General features: G+C 40.3%; 1 protein-coding gene across 6 annotated transcripts in view; it reads right to left on the bottom strand.

The window, feature by feature from the left end:
- clybl (citrate lyase beta like) overlaps nucleotides 1–18,457 on the bottom strand; it is a 68,821-nt gene extending 50,364 nt beyond the window's left edge. For all 6 annotated transcript variants that reach the window (XR_013935935.1, XR_013935936.1, XR_013935937.1 and 3 more), the window contains exon 1: nucleotides 18,401–18,457. Coding sequence is in view for 1 of the 6 variants with exons in the window: in XM_080479112.1 (XP_080335238.1) it covers nucleotides 18,401–18,444 (44 nt within the window). In the remaining 5 variants the exon portion in view is untranslated. The remainder of the gene's footprint in view (nucleotides 1–18,400) is intronic.
- Between the last annotated feature and the right edge of the window lie 3,363 nt (nucleotides 18,458–21,820).

Genomic DNA, 21,820 nt, shown 5'->3' with positions numbered 1-21,820 from the left:
AAACATCATACAAATGTAACCTATATTGTGAAAAAAAAAAAATACTAAAGAGTTTGGTATTGGTTGTGTATAGTGAATTGCTCAAGAACACTGTGATTGTTGTGGACTATTGGGAGATGGAGAGAATGATGAGGCATTGAACCAATCATTTTCAACCTTAAGGTGACCCCCTCCAGTTTTCGCTGATAAAAACAAACTTAACTCCTTGAAACGGGTGTGAAAAAAGTGTATTTATTCAATCGACTAACTGTGGATAAACCACCTGCTCCAGGAAACCTAAAACAGCATTCAGTCAATCACAACCAAATAATAAAGCAATGACTGAACTTTTCATGATATTGACATAGAAAATGTCCAAAGCACCAGGTTTGTTTTTGGTCGTAAATTTCTAATGTTTTTTTTTTTTTTTTCCACATATAAGGATGGATACCTTGGTTTTCCCTTAAGTAATAAAGACATCTCGATGCCTTAAACCTTCCATTCAACTTTTAAACTTCATCACTTCGTCAACACTCGAGAAGTTTCAGATTTAGAAATACTTCATGATACTTGTCAGACGCAGTAATAAAAAGAGAGCTGGCTGACTCTCCTTTCTAGTGAAGCGGCTTGCTCCTGTCCCTCTCTTCATGTGCTGTACTAAAGCTGAACTTCAAAAGCGCCTTATCACTGTCACATTCTCTCCGGGAAGCGAGCGCTGTAATGGAGACCTGATGCATGGGCTTACGCCAGGTTGGGCGCACACCAGAAGAGGAGCGAAGAAACGCTTTGAATGTCGCCTTGTAAACGGAAGAGCTCCTGCACAGGCCTCCCGACCTTCCCATTCCACTTCCTTCCTTCATGAGAAGCAAAGGAATGCTGTGTCAGGCTTTATGAATTGGCAGCAATGTGGATTTTAACGTTCTCTCGGCCTTTTATCTCAGTAAACACCAAAGAGAAGATTGGAATTAACGGCATTATCCGACGTCATGCAATCGGGTGGAACAAATCATGAAATATAAGTCACAAAGTTTGGTTGTTGCTTAAAAAAGCTGTGGTGTAAAAGCTGGTGCAAAGTGTTTTCACTACCAACCCGCAGCAGTGTGTAAAATGTTGTAAAAGATACCAACATAATGCAATAGCTTTGAGACGCAGCAAGACAGCTACCCTTCAAACAAGATTTCAAGAGAATAGAAAAGCTTTGCTGTTTTACAAATTCTCAAACACCCCATCACATAGCAAGAGATTAGATGAAAGACAAATTGCGGGGGGGGGGTTTTCACCAGAGGGTAAATCTGTCTGTTTTCTGTCAATACCAGTAATAATTAGATTCATTTTGTAGCGTTTACCAAAATCAGCACTGTTACGAGGCACACATAAAGGTGGAGAAACCAACACTGCTTATACATTCCCACAAATAAATCATTAAAGAAGCTAAAAATAAATCAATAAAGATTATAAGAGGCCCTTACGATAAAAGTGAATTTTCAGGAGCAACTTAAAAGAAGAAACGTACTCAGATTCTCCGGCAGGTTGTTCCATGAAAGTGGAGCCTCAAGAGAAAAAGCTCTGTGATCAATGATACGAGTTTTGTAGGACGCTCTGCAGTAAACAGCGGAGGACTTCATCTCATACAAATGTCTCCCTTAACGTGGATCTAATAGCAAAATAAAAAAATCTTCAATCATTTATCAGAAAGCACACGGTATCTTTTCTTGAATGTCGAGCGAATAAATGTGGCAAGCTGGAGTTTAGTAGAAGGGCCACTTTTATAGAGGCCACCTCAGCAGGTCGTTGCCATTTGACTTCACTGGTTTTCATGCAAGATGTGTTTTCTGCGAATCCCGGGAGTTTGAACCCACGTCTGCCTGATACAAGGTCAAGATTTAACCAAGGACGACAGGAGTAGAGAAACATGTTGCCCCATCACATAATCCTTTGTCAATATACATTATGTCAATCTGATTATATTACCTTCTTTTTGTTTTTAAGAAATATTGTGAAGGTAGAAATGGGGAAATTTGTTTATCATAATAACCACTAAATATATTACACACAAAAGCACGAAAGTCTGTAACAAGTTGAAATTTACTCCACCAATGTAGTAGGGATGCGCCGATCCACCTTTTTTCCCTTATGATCTGATCCCGATACCTGAATTTGGATATCTGCTGATACTGATATTATTACGATACCAGAGATCTGTTTGCTTTAATATTGTTATTATCATTATTATTGTTGATTTTTATATGACGGTGTAATAAACTCTTTTCTACAGGGAAGTATGAAATGCACGAATGTATGCACGTATACTCTCAAAAGGCAACTTGAGGTTAGTATGAGGTCAGAAAAGGAAGCAGTACAAGCAATTATTGTTCAATTTGGACAATGTGGGGGTCTGCGTGACGTCATCATCTCATAATAAACTTGTTATATCTTTTAAACCTCAGAATCACTTTATTTCGGATCAGTGAATTATGCTGATATCGGAACTCGATACCGATACTGGATCGGCTCAGCCCCATCCCCACAATGTAGTAGGAATAAAAACATTACAGCCTGCAGTACTGCCTCTTTTTAAAATATTTTGACCTATTTTGCAGAGTGCTATTAATCTAGACAGTTCAGTGTCATAAATAAAATTTCCGTTAGGACACTGAAGCTCGCCAATGAAATCTGTTATCTAGAAATTTTGACATTTCTCTTTCAAAGTCATGCTCACTGAGTTTAGGTTTTGTTATCAGTGGTTTCCAAACACTTCCTTGACACCAACCCCGGATTGCTTGGTGGACAAGCTGTGGACCCCCAACCCTTATCTCTTATTTACCCAAAGATTACAGTGAAGCCAAACGACGGTGAGACCACCCACTCACACCAACATACAAAAGCAGAACAGAGAGGGATGTCTCATCAGAACTTTTGGTTCTTGGTCCTGATCTGATTTTTTTTTATGGTATGTGCCGATCAAGATATTTACATTTTCATATTGACCGGTAAGCTGCTTTCATTATATGCAGATGACATGAACTTGCTCTTTGTTTATTCTGTAATTGTATAAGTGAATAAATATGAAACTGGCCTGATGCAACACTGCTCAATTTAACTGAAAAGTGCCAGAATCAATCCAATGAGCAAAATATAAACATACCGTCCAGATGTCACAACATGCTGCGCTTTTAAAGACGACCAAAACCTTGATATTCTACGTCGGAGATGGGCTGGTTGTCCAATATGATAAATTCAGCCACTTTCTCTAAAAATGCGCCTCACCATTTTGCTCTCTCGAGGGCATTTATCCTTTTAAAAAGTCCAGAGTTTGTAACGTTCGTGAACAGCCACTGTGTTACTAATGCTGCTATGGTGGGGTCGTTACAAGATCATTTCCGGCATGTCACTGAGGTCAGCTTATGGTGACCGTTTTAAAAATGGTCCGACTTTGAGCTCGATTTGAAGAGCAATGAAAAATCGCAAAAATCCGCCTCGATGATGATGCGATTAGGAAATCCCATAGAAGGAACTTTAAAAACTTAAAGTGATGGACGCTTTTCCAAGTCAGCATCTTAATGTTTTTTTTCTTTACTTTGGCAACTACAAATCTAATTTTGACAACCTCAGACCAGGCAAAGACCCAAGGCTCCCCTGTCATGTCCCGTACCCACCGTGGAGAAGGACCCCTGGTTGGAAAGCAATACTCCAAGACCTATTGACATCTACTCAAACAGCAGCTAAGAGAATTTAAATCCGAAGAGTTCAACAAAGCGAAGGAAAATATTCAAACACCACCTAAACTGGAAAATTGAGAGAAGCTTTTTTTTTTTTTGGTTACAGTATTTGTATTAGCGGCATTTCAATGAACTTCTCCCACTTCAACAAGCACTGTGGTTTCACTTGTGCTCTCGAGACCATATTGCACTGTTATATAACACCAGGTTCTCATTGGTTTATTTATTTTTTCACATTATGGGGAAAAAAAATCTCTCCTGGATCTTTTTGGAAAACCTGCTTGGATTTTCTTGCATACACAGGGTCTTTTGACATCATAGTGTATTTAAAAAAAAAAAAAAATGTGTATTCAATTCTTCCTTCTTGTTAGGTGTGGCTAACTCGGTCTAACACAGGTCCCCACTTTGACTGTGGCTTCATCCTGTATTTTCCAATTATCACCTTTTAAAGGCCAGCTGGGTGCATTCCACCCCATCGGGGGGCAATTCCATTTGCATTGCTCTGAGACAAAGTCATGCCCAAGTACTTTCATGCTTAAGTTCATAACAAACAGTCTAAAATATCATTAGAGCTGCTAAGATGCACCATAGTGGAAAACCCTTAGTGCAATATCACACATCTAACAAATAGAGGCGTGGTTTTTTTTTCTTTCTTTTGAATGGCCTCAACGTAAACGTTCAAGAAAGTGTAAAGTTGAGAATCTGTCAGTATGGAGGTAAATTGGACAACAGCGTTAAAACTTCTGAAACACAGCAAGAATCTTCTCTTAACTTGCTCATTGCAGACTGATCAATGCAGCTCTCTTGTGAGTGGGGCTCTGTTTACTTTTTTAGATCATTATGCTGATTTTATTCTTTTTCATTAACTGGATTTTTATGCAGCTAAGGAAGTGTTTTACATCTGTTTTACTCAGGTCATTTTTCTTTTGACATGTTTAAAATCCCTGCAATCAAACGGATCTTCCCTCGTCTGGCATGACCATTGCATGTCTGCGTGTGTGTCTTTCTATTTACGCAAGTCAGAGGGTGTGTTGTCTGCTCGTAGGGGGAGTAACTGTTTCATTTGCTTTGCACATTAATGAACACTACTTTCTGTGCTTGCCTTAAGGCTCTCTTTCTTAATTCTGTAGCTTTTCACTAGTGTAAACCTGTGTTTGATTTCCCCTCCGCCCTCCCTTCTCCGACTGCATATAGTAGCATTTAGCTGTGAATTAATTTTCATGTTTGGATATATCCTGCTGAGGTGTGATGCCAGTGGTGCATAATCAAAATCTGCAACACTACATATGGGTAGATCGGCCTTGTGGGTATTTGCACAGTGCAGATCTGTGATGGGGATGGGGAAACTAAAAGGATGGAGGAGGGTCAGTGGACGGCAGACACAACAGAAGTCAGCAATAGGACAATAGGCATTTAATGCAATCGAGGAAATCTGCTGTTTTGCAGGCGGGCAGGGACCAAGAGATAACTTTCGCGGTGTGGTGGGCAGCTGTGCGTGCATCTGTGTGATAATGCACATGTCTCTGGCCATGAGACAAGACAGGCACCCAAAGCCACCGCTCAAACACCAGCAGCCCTTAACACGGTGTGTCTAATGCTCCTATTTAGTGTTCGGGGTGCAGTGGCGCGTGGCCTGAGGTTTTTGGGAGGGGAGCATGGATAGCACCTAGCCTGACAGCTGTGCCCCAAACTGAAGACAAAAGCCTTAGGAAGTACCGCATCAGCGAAGATAGGACTAAAAGGCATGGCAATTTGCTCATGGTCTGTCCTATAGTGCCATCTGAGTCAGTGCATCGTTCACTATTCATGCTAAATAATGGTCCTCCTGAAAAAGGAACAAAAAATAAAAAATAAAACCCACTTAGTTTGCATCGTTTGGAGGTTTAAAACAAAAGCATCAAAGAAAACCTACCAATATCTAACAGTTTCTTTCAAACACATAAACACATAAAGAAGAAAGACATATGCCACCATTTTGTGCATCAGTCTTTTCACTGCAGTTTATTTGTAATCCTTTGATAGGCGGGAGTCTCTTTGTCAGTCGGTGTGGATCAAAGATGAGCTAACCTACCATGCTGCTTGTGTTTGTGTGTCTATGGGCGCAGGTCGGTAGACAAGTATTTAACATCACATAGCAAGGCAAGTTTTTAATCTGTTGATTTAATAGGTTTGGGTGGCAGGTCGTTGGCTAATTATAAAAGAGCCAGCCGTGAGCATATAGGCAAAATATCAGGTAGTACACTCTGGTTTGTGTTTGATGAATGCCTCACAGAACATATATTACCTCTCGGTAAAGAAAACCAATTACATTTAATGAAGCTGCGTGAACATAAATTGGAACGAATGCCTAAAAAAAGACATTTTGATACAGAGAAATCTACAAGGGCACACGCCAGACAAATCAGATCCAAACTTGTCAGATGGGAAGGAGTTATGTAAAAATAAAATGAAAGTGTTGTGACATTTAGCACCACAGGGATTGATTTCCATAAACACAAACCTTTTTATTGCCACGCACAGAGGCACCTTAATTTGTCGGTTGGGCTAACAGTAGCAAAAGAGATAATAATTACTTGTTTGTTGTCACACCAGCTATTAGGTGATAATTAAACCCGAGTGAGAATTTCAACTCTTTTAAATGGTTTGTTTGATTTGAACATGTGTTCCCAGATGGAGGCCTGAGGATCCTGCATTAATTATTATTGCAAATTAAATGATAATCAAGTTTGGGCATAACTCAATCAAAATTCAGTTTTCACGTACGACTGAAAAGAAATACTACAAATATGACACTTCGATTATACATCTTACTGCATCATCCATTTGATGATGCCTAGTGTACATGAATACCCTGGATTACTACATCTAAACTGTGGATCAAAAAGTACTTACAAAAGGGTGGCGTAACCATTTGTCGTTTCCATATCAATGACTGGTTTTGAAATAAAACGGAAAACTAGATATTTAGAACTAGATCTGAACATCAAAACAGGAAAGCTATCCCTCACATAAAGGAACTACTTTTATTATGCCCTTGTGTCCACACACACACACACACACACACACACACACACACACACACACACACACACACACACACACACACACACACACACACACACACACACACACACACACACACACACACACACACACACACACACACACACACAGCTCAAAAATATCCACTGTTTTAAATTAGACCATCAAACAGCCTGCTCTTGATTTGTTTCCTGTGTGTGTGTGTGTGTGTGTGTGTGTGTGTGTGTGTGTGTGTGTGTGTGTGTGTGTGTGTGTGTGTGTGTGTGTGTGTGTGTGTGTGTGTGTGTGTGTGTGTGTGTGTGTGTGTGTTGTAAAAGAGAGTTCAACAGAGTTCTTTTATCCGGACATTGGGCCTCACACAGAAAGTGATATACAGGATAAAGTCTTTTGAGTTTTTAATATGTTCCTATCCTGTTCTTTGGTCTGTTTTTGTTTTTTGTTCTTCTCAGATGCTTGAGAAAATGTTAAAAGTGGTCAAAAACAGCTGTATTACAAAAGAAAAAAATTAATAAAAGCATTGTCTTGACAGTTCACAAATAGGCCAATACAATGAAATGGAAGATTTAAATTTGAAAAGCACGACAATATCACATATTCCAAATTATTTGATGAAAAAATATTGTTGTAAATATGATAAATGTGTTCAAGAAATGATGAAATGTGGAAAAGAACAGTCAATCAATTCATGCCAGATAAAACCATAAAACATCCCAAGTTGGTTTGGTGCAAGTTCATCAGAGCAGAACTGGTTGATGAACTGAAGGAACCAGAGGATTTCTAAAGTGTGATAAGAAGACCTTCCTCACAGAACTTCAACCCCATCGGCCACCCCACAGCCCCCACACGACTCTCGCCAAATATATGTTGAATGCTGGACGCCTTCATGATTTTCACATGGTAAGAAACCCTTGTTAACAGCTGTTGAAAGTTTATTTTCTTTTAAATAGTCTTCATGACATTATAAATTCTCCAAAAAATGTATTTTAAGAAAAATAATTATGGTTTTACCTCCCATTTATTTCTATTAGGGAGATTATCCAAAAAAAGTAAACAGAAGAAAAGTATGCTGGGAAAAGACATCCACCCAACATCCAGATTGTTTCTGCTGATGAGTCCTCCTTGAGCTTTACAACGCCATGTTTTAGAGACATGTAATCAGCCAAGGTGCTCACTCAATCCTGTCAATTCATTTTATTGGCTGTCTTTGATTCTGCTGCTAAAAAAAAGATGTGGAATTCATCCAAAGAGTGAGGCAGTGTGTGAGTTCAGACCTAATCACGTGAGTTTCAATGTGTATATTCAAAACGTATCTCATGAAACAAAGTATGATCGGTTCTATTTCTTTGCAGGGCTCATGCTCCTAACTGTGTTTGGTGAAAGTGCACGGTGCAGTCCTGCTGTGATGTGTCTGAATTACACAAATTCAGCAAACAGTCTCAACCTGACATGAAATCAGCTGACTTCCACTACTTATGCATGTGTGGGCGGCTATGAGGTGAAAATGTACGATACAGGAGATTCAGATAGAACCGGAAGTTGGTGCATTGCAAGTTAATCAGATGTCGGAGCACAAGAAAACACTGGAGTTCAGAACATTTAAGCAACTCCTCGTTGCGTGCGAAAAGGCCTAAACACAACCTCAGGCATGCTGCCTGTGTGTCGATGGGGATTATCGGCACTTGGCTGAGATTACAGTGTGACCGCTCACTGACTTCCAAAGTAGAGAAAACACCATTACACTTAGATAACAATTTAATAGGTATAATTGTACGTCTAACTTCCTGCGATGAGTCTTTAAAAAGTCCTTGGTCCTTCTGTTCACACTGTCGGACTTTAATTTGTCCAATTTCACTGGGATCTTCAGAGATGGTTTGATGCAAAAATAACAGAATATCACAGTATGCTTATCCTGTGGCTATTCCATTAAAAATCACCAGGGAAAAGGCAGTAAAAACAGCTGTTTGGGACGTAAGTGCACTTCAATATATGCATTTATATATAAATAAAAAAATCGGGGAAATGGTTTAAATTAAAAAAGAAAAATCCAAGTTTTTCCAACTGTTTTATATGAATATATTTCAGGAATCTCTACAATGGAAATGGTTCAGCTTCTTTTTGATTTCTTCAAGCTCTCTTTTGACGAAGAAAAGAGTAATTAAAGTTAAATGTCACTAAACCCACTTCCATCTTTGGCGAGAGGTGAGATGTTGCTTATGCAAGCCCGTTACAATGCGAACCCAGTCCGCATTCCTTCTGCAGCTCCAACCATGAATCTCTTCTTGTTGCAAAGAGTTTTGGCATGATGGAAAAGAGCAGACCCTCCTATACGAGAGTGGCTGTGTCCTTAGAGGGCATTAGTACAGGCATTATCTTGTTGTGCCAGACAGTTGGGTAGTAAACACCCTGGCAACGGGCCTCGTAGTAAACTCGGATGGAGCTGCGCAGTGGAGTCGCAGAGTTGCAGCCGTCCTGGCACGGAGATATGGGTCATGCTAGGCTGTCCTCTCCCTCACCCCAGCACCACAGCCCAAACCCTGATGAGATTAGCCGGCCAGCCAGGCGCTCAGTGGTGGTAAAACACAAACACCACTGATTACGTGAACATTAAAGTCAGATCCCCTCACACTTCGGCTCGGATCCCCTTGTGCAGGGTCACATGAGGGTTAGCGTAATGATGGTGCCACCATTTCTAAACCTACAGTAGACGGCAGATCTTCCTCTAAACTGACAAAGGCCTAATAACTCGCAAACAAAATACACGATTATCCTGTAATGTCATGTGGGCTGGGATCTCTCGCTTTCTGTAAGACAGTAACTCTGGTGGTCTCCCGAATGTTGGCTCCTTCTGATGAAATGCGCTTGCTCTCGCAATTTATTTGTCAGTACTTCGCAGACTTACAAAGTGGTTTGACATTTCCCTTTCAGCGGTGGGTTTTCGGGAGGTGGGCCGGTGAATGCAGCGCTTTGGCCACTGCAACTCCCTTTTAAATCAGTGTTAGAAATGGGATTAGGCAGGTTGGAATGCCAGGGTAATCACTCATTCAGCAGCAGCCAGGAGAAAAGGCCTCCTTAAGGAGAAGGGGTGGGTTTTATATAGCTGAGAGCTTTGATTACTGCCCCGTCTTAAAACCGCATCCGATGAGTAAAGACGTGCACTGGTCCTCCCCCACATTTACTGGGCGAGTTGCCCTCCTGGGTTCCTGTAAATAAGTGATGTCACAGCGCCTAATGATGCCCAGACTAGACTCAAGTGAGGTCCTGAAGGAAACAAAAAATAAATAAATAAATAAACAACACTACTGTGAGCGTGCTGCCTTCACCAACATGTCGACAAAGCATTACTTTTGCACACTGTATCTCATTTCTCTGTGGGACTGCTGATGATGCAGCTGAAGTGTGAAGTGGTGAGTGCGATCCAAGTGTTCCCTCTCTACTTCCACGAAGCCGATGAAGTTCACCGTCTGGGAAGAGAGAGAAACCTCGTCCTCAGCAGATGATCGACGGCTCAGTCGGTGATGAAGATGTTGAGATACGAGGAAGAAAAGGAGACACTTTCTCTCGGCCCCTCTCCGGTTCTACCCGCCGCAGACTGGTAGTGACAGTTGTTTCCAGTTGCTACATATAAAAGGGCCCATCATAAAGCCTGGCTAGAGGAAACAGGATAAGCGCTTGAGCCAAGGCTGTAAAAAGCTCTCTGGGAACTTGAAAGCCACACAAATGAAGTCTGCGTCTGCCATCTGGAAACAATAAACAAACAAAACCCAGCAGCCAAACAAACACCACGAATGGCTGAGGGGGGAGGCAAAGACGCAGAGAGAGCGAGCAAGCGAGGGCCGACGGGGAAAAAGACATGGAAGCCGACTTTGGGAGCCGGTGAGCGTGAATGAGTGAGGGAGAGGAGGGTGTCAATGTTAAAAATGTGTGCGGCATGCATCATTAGCGGACGCTGATGGGGAGACAGACACAGAGACAACTCTTTGTGTGAAATATCCTTTGATGCGAGGGAGATGGCCCCGCTGTTTGAATGTGTGTGGTACAAGTGAAACCTGGTCCTAATGAAGTGTAGTGCTAACAGGAGGCTCCCTGTCTGCAACCAGTGCTGGTGCCAGCCACGGGATGAGGAGTTGTACGCCACATCCAAATTTAGAAAGAAAAAAAAAAAAAAGAAGAAGAAGAAAAAAAAAAATCAGCCAATACTTTGTTCCATGTCCAGATGCAACAGAAATAACATTTTTAACTAAAGATTTTTTTTTTTATAAAAGTATAGAGAGTAAAGTATTTTTTTTTTCCCACTGCAGGATTCTGTGTTTACAATCATACAACCCTTGAGTGCAGGTTGTCCAACTGCTCAAAAGCTGTGGCATCAGTGGACAAGCGTGGCGATCATTCACCTCAAATAACCCCAACATCTGGAATGATGTCATGATGGTCAGAATTAGAGAACAGCTATTTTAATATACAGCCAAGAAAGAAAAAAAGAGAAAGAAAGGTTACACTAGAAAATCTGAGTAGATACCTTTTATATCAACTGCAGCATGTTTATCGTGTTTGTTATTTGGGGCAGTGGTGGCTTAGAGGCGAGGAGAGCAAGCAACCAGACGTCCACTGCTTCAAATCCTACAACTGTGAGCCCCTGAGCAAGGCCCTTCACATCCAACTGCTCAGTTACTCCTACACTCATTGTGAGAAACTGTTGCTATGGCGTCTTGGCCTCCTATGAAATAAAGCGTTTTGATCTCAATGGGACTTGGTTTTAAAAAATAAATAAATAAAAAAAGCTGAAAAGCATGTTCATACACACATGCACATTTTTACAAAACCACTTCTCCACACAGCTGAAAGACACAATTTTTAATACCCCCCCACAAAAAATGCATAGTAATTCTGATTCAGGAGTGTCACAACAATCTTTTCTCTTTGTCTTTCAGAAGCCAACCTACACTCTCATTCTTTGCACAGGTCATCAACAGATATTCAATGTTATGCAGCCTTGAATTAAACCCAAACCATTAAGAGCTGCAGCAGATGAATACCAATTCGTCAAGTGTGGAAAATGTCAGGAGTGACAGAAGCCCATCACAAATGCCCACGCCCGTGCAGTATCTTAGAATTAATCTGCTGCCAGAAAACTCAAATGTTTTATTTACAATGTGGAGACATAAAGTAAAGGAAAAACTGCATCAAGTTACCTAATCGCAGTGAATTATAAATGTTAAAGCCAGGATAATACATGACTTATCTTAAAATTCCCTCCCAAATTTACATCAAAGTTGAATATGTGATTAAACTTTAAGCATCACTTAATAATAAATAACAATATAATTGTTAAAATACACAGGGCACAACACCAGCCTAAATATTCATTACTCCATCATGTTTTTGCAAACTTATTTTTTATGCTGAGATTACCTCAAGTTTTAGTAGCATCACATACTAGATATGGCCATGAGGTACAGTCAGTGAAATGTTCTGGACATGCACTCACTGACAGTGTAGGACTATTTAATGAGGGAAATTTATCAGATAAAAGACCCACTTGATGATTTAAAAAAAAAAAAAAAAAAAGGCTGCTTCTCTGAGACTTCATCACAAGGCACACTGTCTACACTGACACCGAGGGGTTAAACCAAGAACTGCAGCCTCTGCCACAGCATGGATCCCATGTACCATTACAGGTAGTCTCACCTATTGGTGTGTGCGCACACACGCGCGCACACACACACACACACACCCTGCTGTGCCTGGTTAACAAACACTCTGCTATAAAAGCAGGCCTCTTACTCATTAGGGTGCTGTGTATCAGACAGGAAATGCTGGGTAAATTACACCTCATCGCCCTGGAACTAGCCGACCATCACCATGGCAATGAGCCAACCTCAGCGCTGTGAGAAGACTAAAAAACACCACCTTGGCTGAAGAAGAGGGGACAGGACAAGATACATTTCCTTCAAATTGCTACGGGATCACCAATTCCAGAGATACAAACAATAAGCACCTACAGGTGTCCGAGTTGGAAACACAATGCAAACCTGTATGTATTTATTAGCCAAAAGAAACTCCATGGTCTTGTGACAGAGGAGCTGACTCCAAAACCTGGAAGCAATATCCTGCCCACACACAATTTTGCTACCCAATTAATGTTACATGGGCTAAACTGCACCAGTCAAACACACGTTTTATTAGTAATTCTTAGTCATGCCTCCAGTAAAGCCTTGAGTACAGTTCAATAAGCAGTGGGGAGGTGACAACTAGTAATAGCAGTGAGCTAAAACCTCATTTTATAAGACATTTGTACAATTTAATAATCAAGAGCATCTTCAGCATACTATTAAAACTGGGGATAAAACCCAAATGATTTTCAACATCGATGTATTTTCAGCAATTATCATTAAAAAATAAATAAAAATCAGACTTGTGAAAATGTAATAGTCTCAGAATTGACGATGCATCACTGCGCATCTGTAAAAAGTTCCCCCACTTGTGTTGTCATTAAAAACAGAGCCTATTTCCTCAGCTTTTCATTCAATCCGACCACCGAGCTCAAAGCCTTAACCACATAAACCACCCGTTGGCCGAGTCCACCCCGTGTTTCTGGGACTAAATTCTTTTGTTGCATTGTTCACACATTCCTCCCTGGACATGTTTATACAGATGCAATTCCATGTGCGCTCTGGGGTCTTAAGAGGTCCACCTCTGAAGCCTGAGATGTTCTGTTGATCAAAGGTTTCAGTGCCAGAGTGGAGGCACTTGTTTTGGTTGTGTATGTGTGTGTCCCCCCCCCCCCCCCCCAACTTTGGGGATACAGGTTAACGTATCCATCTGTTGGCCGTATGGATCCACCTTGGTCGGTGCGAGGACAAGTGTAGGCCTCTTTTCTCTGCCACTCTGCCTCCCTGAACCCTGTTTACTCAGCTGGTCCCCACGCCAGTCGCCAGAGCTTTGTTTTCACACAGCAACATGTGTTAACTTAATGCTCTGTAACAGATTTCAAAGGCCAGCTTAGCTGGGTCAACAACAGGTAATAGAGCGATTTATTGATTCCTTGGCTGATTCCTTGGCTACGCTGGCCAGCGCTAGTGAATACAGGGACGGACGTGTGGTGCAGATTTAGCAGTCAAGTCCCACGGTGTATTTTGTGATTGACATTTAATTCAACTTCATTCTCCTCTTTGACTGTGAGATGAAATATCTCATACATAACTTGAGGTAAAAAAAAAAAAAAAAGAAAGAAAAGAAAAAAAAAATTGCTTGTTTTTCAAAACCATCCAAGTTTCACAATTTTTGATACCGTGATGCAATGGCCAAGAATGTGTCTTATAAAAGATTAGATAAACCATTAAACCGTTGAAGAGCAGAGGGTTCGGGGTCCCTTGGCCAACCTGCTGGCCCTCCCAGAGCTGGAGAATTTGGTTACACAGTCCCTGTGGTTGTTTTCTTGCTTGATTGGATTATGGCCACACACCTCAAGCTCGGCTTCCACCACCAATCAATGAGGAAATGAGGTGTCAACACGCTGGTGTTTGTTCAACACTCATTTATTTTTCTACCGGAAGCCAAAGAAAGCTCGGCCTGCAGAGGACACCAGATGAGCAAACAGATTCTTGCTGAAGATTTAGAAATGGTGCCTACTTCTACGTGCATTACAAACAAAGGTTTATGGCATTTCATTTAATTGTAAATTCATCCGATAATATATAGCTTAAAATCAAATTACCTAATTAACTATAAAACCCCAAAATGCATGCATAGCTACACACTGTAGGAATACATATTACACATGTATATTAAAATCCTGTCTTGTTTCTCATCTCTTTTATGACTTAGGAGACGGGGCTTTTTAAACTCCTGGCTGTGTGTCCATATGAGCAAGCTAAAAGAACTGGTAATGGGAAGACACCAGGAAGTCTGTAATGCTTCCAGTCAGCATGAAGTGCCATCAAAATAAAATTCTGCACAGTAGCTGCTGCTTAAAACAACTGGGGCAATTGAAAATTCCCCTGCCAATTTATGCCAAATGCCACTTTATAAACATTCTAGCATGACTGCCAAGTGTCTGCACTGCTTTATGCCCCCTTCTCTTAATTGAAAACGTTATAGGGGTGCATTACACTTAGGGTTTTTATAAGCTGTGCTATAAAGCCCTAGCAGGCCCTGTGAGGGGAAACTGCCCATTAACTTATAAGGTCCAGGCCTTGGCTCTCCTAATTGACAACCTCTAGGCTACTTTCATCACTTGTCGACTTCATAGCGGCAGTCAATGCTTCCTCCAGGATGCTGTTGCATCTTTGACACGAGGGTGTTTGTGACAAAGAGCAGTCTGCCGCCAATGCCAGGGCGAGGGCTCTAGGCTGTCCATAAAACAAGCACAAACATTCCTCTCCTGGTCCCAGCCATCTGAGAGAGCTGCGTTTAACCATTAATGCACCGCTTCCCAGAAACAGCACTCAAAATTTAAGATGAATCCCAGCAGGAACATCAACTTTTTTTTTTAGTGCTCATGTGCAAATTATACAAATTTTGAAAAATACATATATATATTTCTTTTTTTTCTTTCTTTTTTTTTTTTTTTTATTAGACATTGCAAGAAAATTCTATATTTAAAATGTAGTTTTGTCCTATCTGTTCTGAGTATGCCCAGGAGTACAAGCCACACAGCCACACACACACACACACACACACACACACACACACACACACACACACACACACACACACACACACACACACACACACACACACACACACACACACACACACACACACACACACGCAGCCACACAGCCACACACACACACACACACACACGTGTGGCGTGACAGTCACTTCACACTCTAATTTGGCAGGATCATCAGCTTTGTGCCTCTGGAAATTCATGCGCCTCGAATTAGAGCCACATGTCACAATGTTGTTGACCAGACACATCACTGGAATATTAAACCCACTTAAGCGGAAGTAGCATTCAAACTGTTTAAAGTTTTGTTTTTCCACATTGTACCTCCAATGAGATTGGCGTGACAAGTTACAAAACGGTAGAAAAGCAGAGCACGCGGAAATGTGGACTGCCAACCATCTGTCACTGACGCTTATGATCTCATCTCAGAGACCCGCACCGACACGCATGCTTGGAGCTCTTTAGTATTTTAATGTTTCAAGTCTATAAAGTTCAGGTAGTTTAAGGAAAGAAAAAAAAAACTGAGCAGGAGACTGCAAGACTGTATAAAATTGCCCATCGTAAGAGACTATGTCATACCTTTCAAACTACCCCATAATATTTTCGTTTTTTTATTGTGAAATGTGTGTGGTCTAACAGCAATACCGTAAGTTATTTGGCTGGTCATCTGACTTGTATTAGAAGCAACCCATACATACCATCTGCGACCACTAGATGTCCCTGTATGACAGCAGAATGGCGCTACAGTGACACCGACAAAAACACCCATTTCCAGTGCCGTTGCCTAATAGTGAAAGCAAACCATCGCTAAAAGAAGCTACACAGCAGAATTTAAATAAATAAATAAATAAATCTTAGACATTGGTGAAGACCAAACAAGAAAGCTTGAAAATGTGGTTCTCGTGTGAAATGCCAGCAGAGTAAATACAGTAAATGTGACTTTGAGTTTCTGAAAGTTCCGTCATGAAATCAGATGAAACTCATTGGGAGGGAGTTTCCAGAACAAGATGGCGTGTCGCACACAGTGATTGACGCATTAGCAATTTCCTCTGAATAGAGATCCTGTTTATTAAAAACATTCTGTTTTATTAACTGTGTTCACAGAAACTTTTGTTTTATTTCGCGTGCATACAGAACTGGACCAATCTCAGCCCTTGCAGTCCGCATCGCTGCGACTTGGAGCTACAAAGTTTTCGAGGTCCACGTCGGGCAACACAGAGGCTCTGCGGGGTTGGTTCATGAACATGCAGAGGTTTAGTATCGCGATGACGCCAATGTGACGCGTTGCCATAAATCAGTCTTACAATTCAAACAACTTGCCAATACACACGCACGGCGAGCAAGGAACATAGAAACTGTACTTAAAGTCATGACATTTAGATAGAAGAAGATGGCCACGCTCTAATGATTGAACTCTGAATATGACTATTTCTATTTTGCACCAGATGTTGCACCTCAATTCCTTTGTACCTTACCAAATATAAAGTAATTAAAGGCAAAGCCGGCAAGACTGTCCAAAACAACATTTAAAATGTCTCTTTACTCCCTCGAAGACGCCCACGAGTGTTAACGCTCCAAAACACGTGTTCTGCAGGACAACAGCTGCAGATGAGTCAATGACAAACCACTTGGGGAAATAAAGCTCATTTTGACCCCGGTTTGAACTCCTGTATTCACACCATGTAGTCACAGCCTTTTTTCTATCTTTTGCTTGTTTTATTTAGCAGTGGTGGAATTTCCAGTGACTTAAAATTAGCCTTCGAGCTTTAACAACGATGATGAACGACTGCATTCAGCTGAGAATAGTTATATAATCCTGATGCCATCAACAAAAACTGTTTGAATACAGTGTTGATCTTAAAAGTCAAGTTAAAATCAGTCCACAGTTACATGGTCTCAGCATTGATAGGAAAATTGCAAAATCAGGATTTCTGAAATATTCAATTGATAATTTTACCATAAAAATGTTTTTTTCCTTATTTTAATAAGAAAATCTTGTGTCAGAGGTGTTACTTTTTACTTGTCCCTGTGTCAAGTGTCTTTTTTCCTTCATCCAACCCTGACCCTAACCCAATCCCAGGTGAATCAGTTTTACACAGGGCTTCCCAGACTCTTCTTTAAATATTTAATCGAGAATATAATAAAAACTAATAATTGTCCTCATTTTTCCTGCATGACTAATTCTTCTTCTGTCATAATTGTATTTCCCTTTGTCTTAAGTGTGTTTCTGATATACATAATAATCTTTTTATTATCCAAACTCACAGGAGACTGAAGTGCATCACAGCAGGGTAAAAACCTTGCAAAGCTATTTCAAGTGTTTCAGTGTTCCTACTGCACAACGAAAAAATGTGTTCCATCTTGGTTCTCCTCTACAAGAAATATTAATACAACATTGTAAATGATTTCCCAAAGACTTCATGGTAAAAGGTTAAATCTCAGTCTTACATCATAGGTGCAGAACATCAGCTTGGATAGGCAAATTACAAAAGCAGATGTTCTGAAATGTGCAACTATACTGTCAGATAGAATTGCACATGTCTCCTCATTTTGTACCTAAAAGGCAATATGACTTTCATAAGAAGTCATATTGCACCTAGGTTAAGTGTGTTTATGGCAAATGGCATTGAAGTGCACCACACTTTGCAGATCTTCTGTAGTAGACACGTTACAAGGTCTTTCACCAGATTGAACACAAATAACCATCCGTCCTATTCTTGTCACGGTATCAGCTATATTTGAGGGTATTTTGATAAACCTTTCGGAGATGACAGACGACAGCATAACTGACAACCTTGTTGTAAAGCAGCTGTACTTCGAAACAGCAAAACAAACAAGTGGCACCAGCTGAAAGCGGCGCGTAAAAACAAACAAACAAGCCCATTATTCACATGCAGGAGATGCAGTGTCGTGTTTTTTTTTTCTCTCTCCACGGGAGACAGAGAACGCTGAACATTATGAGAGATAAAAGAAACACCAGCTGACTTACTGTGGGACAAGACGCTTCACAACTCGGACCATGCGCGCAGCCATGTTTCCCAGTGACGTCACCAAGAGATGCCGGCCGCGATTGGACGAAAGACGAGTTGTCGCGTGCAGCCTCATTCTTGTGATTGGCCGATAGATGAAAAGGGGCGGGTTCTGATCTACTATCAGCACATGTGAAGGATGAATGCTTCATAAACACTGGAGGTTGTTTACGTCACAATTTTATAATATTTTCAAATTATGCTTTTTAAAAAATAATTAAAAAAAATCATAACCTAATTTTTTTTTGCAGTGTCTGAAGGATGAATGCTTCATAAACACTGGAGGTTGTTTACGTCACAATTTTATAATATTTTCAAATTATGCTTTTTAAAAAATAATTTAAAAAAATCATAACCTAATTTTTTTTTGCAGTGTCTGCAATGCTTCTGTTCAGGTGTCATGTTCTGTGAGCCAGGAGACAGTTAGTAGCTTGTAAAAAGGAATTACTGGAGAAGTAAAAGGAAAGAGAGATTTGAGCACATGCCACCCCAGGAGTTGTCTCTCACAGCAGTGGTGAATTACCAGCTCTACCATCAGCCAGGTCCAAGTGTGGTGCACAAATGACATGCAGTATTTTCCATGATTAAGTCAGCAGGGGATTTGCTCCAAATGTCAGCATTCAGAGGGCAGCTATTGGGCCATACTCGTATTTAAATGGGAACGTGCTGCTGGTCTCCGTATACTTTATGATGGCTGTAGACACAAAGGTATTTGGGTGGTAAACCTGGGGAGAAATACAGGAAAGGTTTTATGTCCGCCAGTTTTTTTTTGTTTTTTTTTTTACTATTGTCTCAGTGGGGAAAAAAAATCTGTCTGGTTCTTACAGATCACTCCAAGCTTTAAAAAAAACATGTTCCTATCACCATCGAGAACAGATGTTTTCCTGGATACACATAAGAAAGAAAATATGTTTATAGGGTAAGCACTGGTGACTTCACTGGATAAATATAAGATTGACCTTTGAGGATTTTCTTAGGTTCTTTTTATATCTAATTTATCCAGTCTTGTCACTTATTCCAAATACTTTAAAAGGCCGTTATTGATACTCATTTACATTCAGATACACTGAGTGTTTTTGTACACTTGCAATGCGATCTGATGTAATCCAATATACTTCAGAGAAAGTTACATTCACTCAGAAGTTGTAATTTGCTATTCTATTGAGCTGAAACACAAAATATTGAGAATACTTTTGTATTATCCCACCTGTCTTCTGTGTGTTTATGTGGTAGATGAAATATTAAAAAGAACTCTAACTATGACACAGCCAGGTTAACCCTTTTACTACTAAATTGACCTGATTTATTTTGATATGATGGCTGTAAAATGATCAACAATATGCAAATAATTAGTTTTTGTGCCTTTTTCCTCCAGATAACTTTAACTAACACTTGGCAGTTCTTCAGAATTGCTTTGATTGTAAAAGCTGATGTGGGACACACTGGTGAAAACTGTCTGTGATTTTGCCGTCTCACTGAGGAAGTCCTGGGAGCCACTTTAATATCTAATTCATGCATGCAAACCTCTATTTCTCTGCATGACTGGTAGTTTTCAAATGTCCTAGATTTTATGAGCTGTCTAAGAGTTAGGAATATGAGAAACATGCATGGCAAATCCTGGTAACAGGACACTAATGAAAGGGTTAACCATGTTGAACCCTATAACACAGATCAATTAAACATTGAGATGGTACTGCTTTTATGTTTGACCCCCTTTGCCTTCATTAAAGCATAACTTCCTCAGAGTCAGTGCACCTGGGTGATACATTTTTTGAGACGGTGAAATAAAAATATGAACTATATCATAAGATTAATTTAAATGTCCCTTTTTATACAAAGATCTAATGCCTGAAAGAAGTCACAATTAGGGCTATTTTACATGTAAATACATTACTGTGGTATTACAGAGTGTGAAACCAATCCCGTACATTCATCCAATATTTGGTTTTATTGTAGAAATGGTGAGTTGTGTGTCATTTTGGTGAGTTTATTGCTTTTCAACAGACCTGATTTACATAAATGATACACAAAAGTGTTTATTCACACTCTAAAGTCTCGAAATATCCATCAAGCACACTCCAGATGAGAAATTTCAATTTCCAAATATTCTGCTGAGCATCTTTAATGGGTTGATGACTGAATACCACAAACAATGAAAAATATTATCTGTCTTTACCCCAACAGGGTTAAAACGTATTTTGTGAAAGACACAAATTTTGCCTCCTGCAATCACGTCAATGATCTTTCCGCTGCGTGCTTTGTTTTGGTCATTGGTGCTCTTAAAAAGTGAATATGAAATAAATCTCAATTTTGAAAAGGGCCTCTAAACAAAGGAAGGTTATGTGCACATCCAATCTTAAAAGAGATGAAAAATGCAGTGGAGTTAGAAAAATTCCATTCACGGGTTACTTGGAAACTACTTCTTTTCCTCCCCCCGTCTGTTCATCGAACACAATTGTTGTCTACTAATCCAGTTTTGATAGCATTTGGCACACTTTCTTTGGATCACAGCAAGATGCTCAACTTCCATTCTGGTCTCCCCTAGGAACCTCTGAGCTCAAGAAAGCAGCCGACACCGGGTCGCGCCAGAGCAGGGGGGTTCTCTGTGTCCTCATGGAGCACAGAAAATTATTTTTTGATTTGAGTCACCCCTTACCACACACACCACACACACACACACACACACACACACACACACACACACACACACACACACACACACACACACACACACACACACGCTCATCAATCTGGTATTAATTCCAGATATATGCTGAATATGCGTATATTCTTGTCAATCTGTTATGTTGTTGATTGTTGCAATCACCTAATGACCCCCTGTAAGGCAACAGAATATAAAATATTATGTCAAAGGAGTAAGCATTTTGCCTTTGTCCCCCCTCTGTTCTCCCCTATCCAAATGGACAATGCATCACTAGGCCTTGATGCCTCAGAAGTCTGGGTTCATTAAAATCTTGAACGAGTGCCAAAGCTGTAGTCATAGATAAAAGGAATATGAAAGGATAACAAAATTTATGGATGGCAAGTCACCACCTCACCCTGGCATTTATAATAAACAAATGGTTTCTGTTTCCAATTTAAATTTCTCATTATACTGTGACTTTTGGAAAATGTGTTTTGATTTACCAACATTTTATCTGAAAAACTGTATAATTGATTAGATTTACATGGCTCTGATTTTAATGCTGATCGCCTGCCTTCCCGAGCAGCCCCTACCCCCAGCCCAACACTCACCAAAAAAGAATGATCTGAACGGATCCTGAGGCACATGAACATCATATAAAACAAACCTACATATCAAACAGGTTTTTTTTTTTTTCTTTTTCTGATAAAATAATTGGTTTAAACCAGCACAGAAT

Source organism: Lipophrys pholis, assembly GCF_963383615.2.
Source record: "Lipophrys pholis genome assembly, chromosome: 13".
Classification (NCBI taxonomy): domain Eukaryota; kingdom Metazoa; phylum Chordata; class Actinopteri; order Blenniiformes; family Blenniidae; genus Lipophrys; species Lipophrys pholis.
The sequence above is the reverse complement of the archived record's forward strand: the minus strand, read 5'-3'. Positions and strand labels throughout refer to the sequence as shown.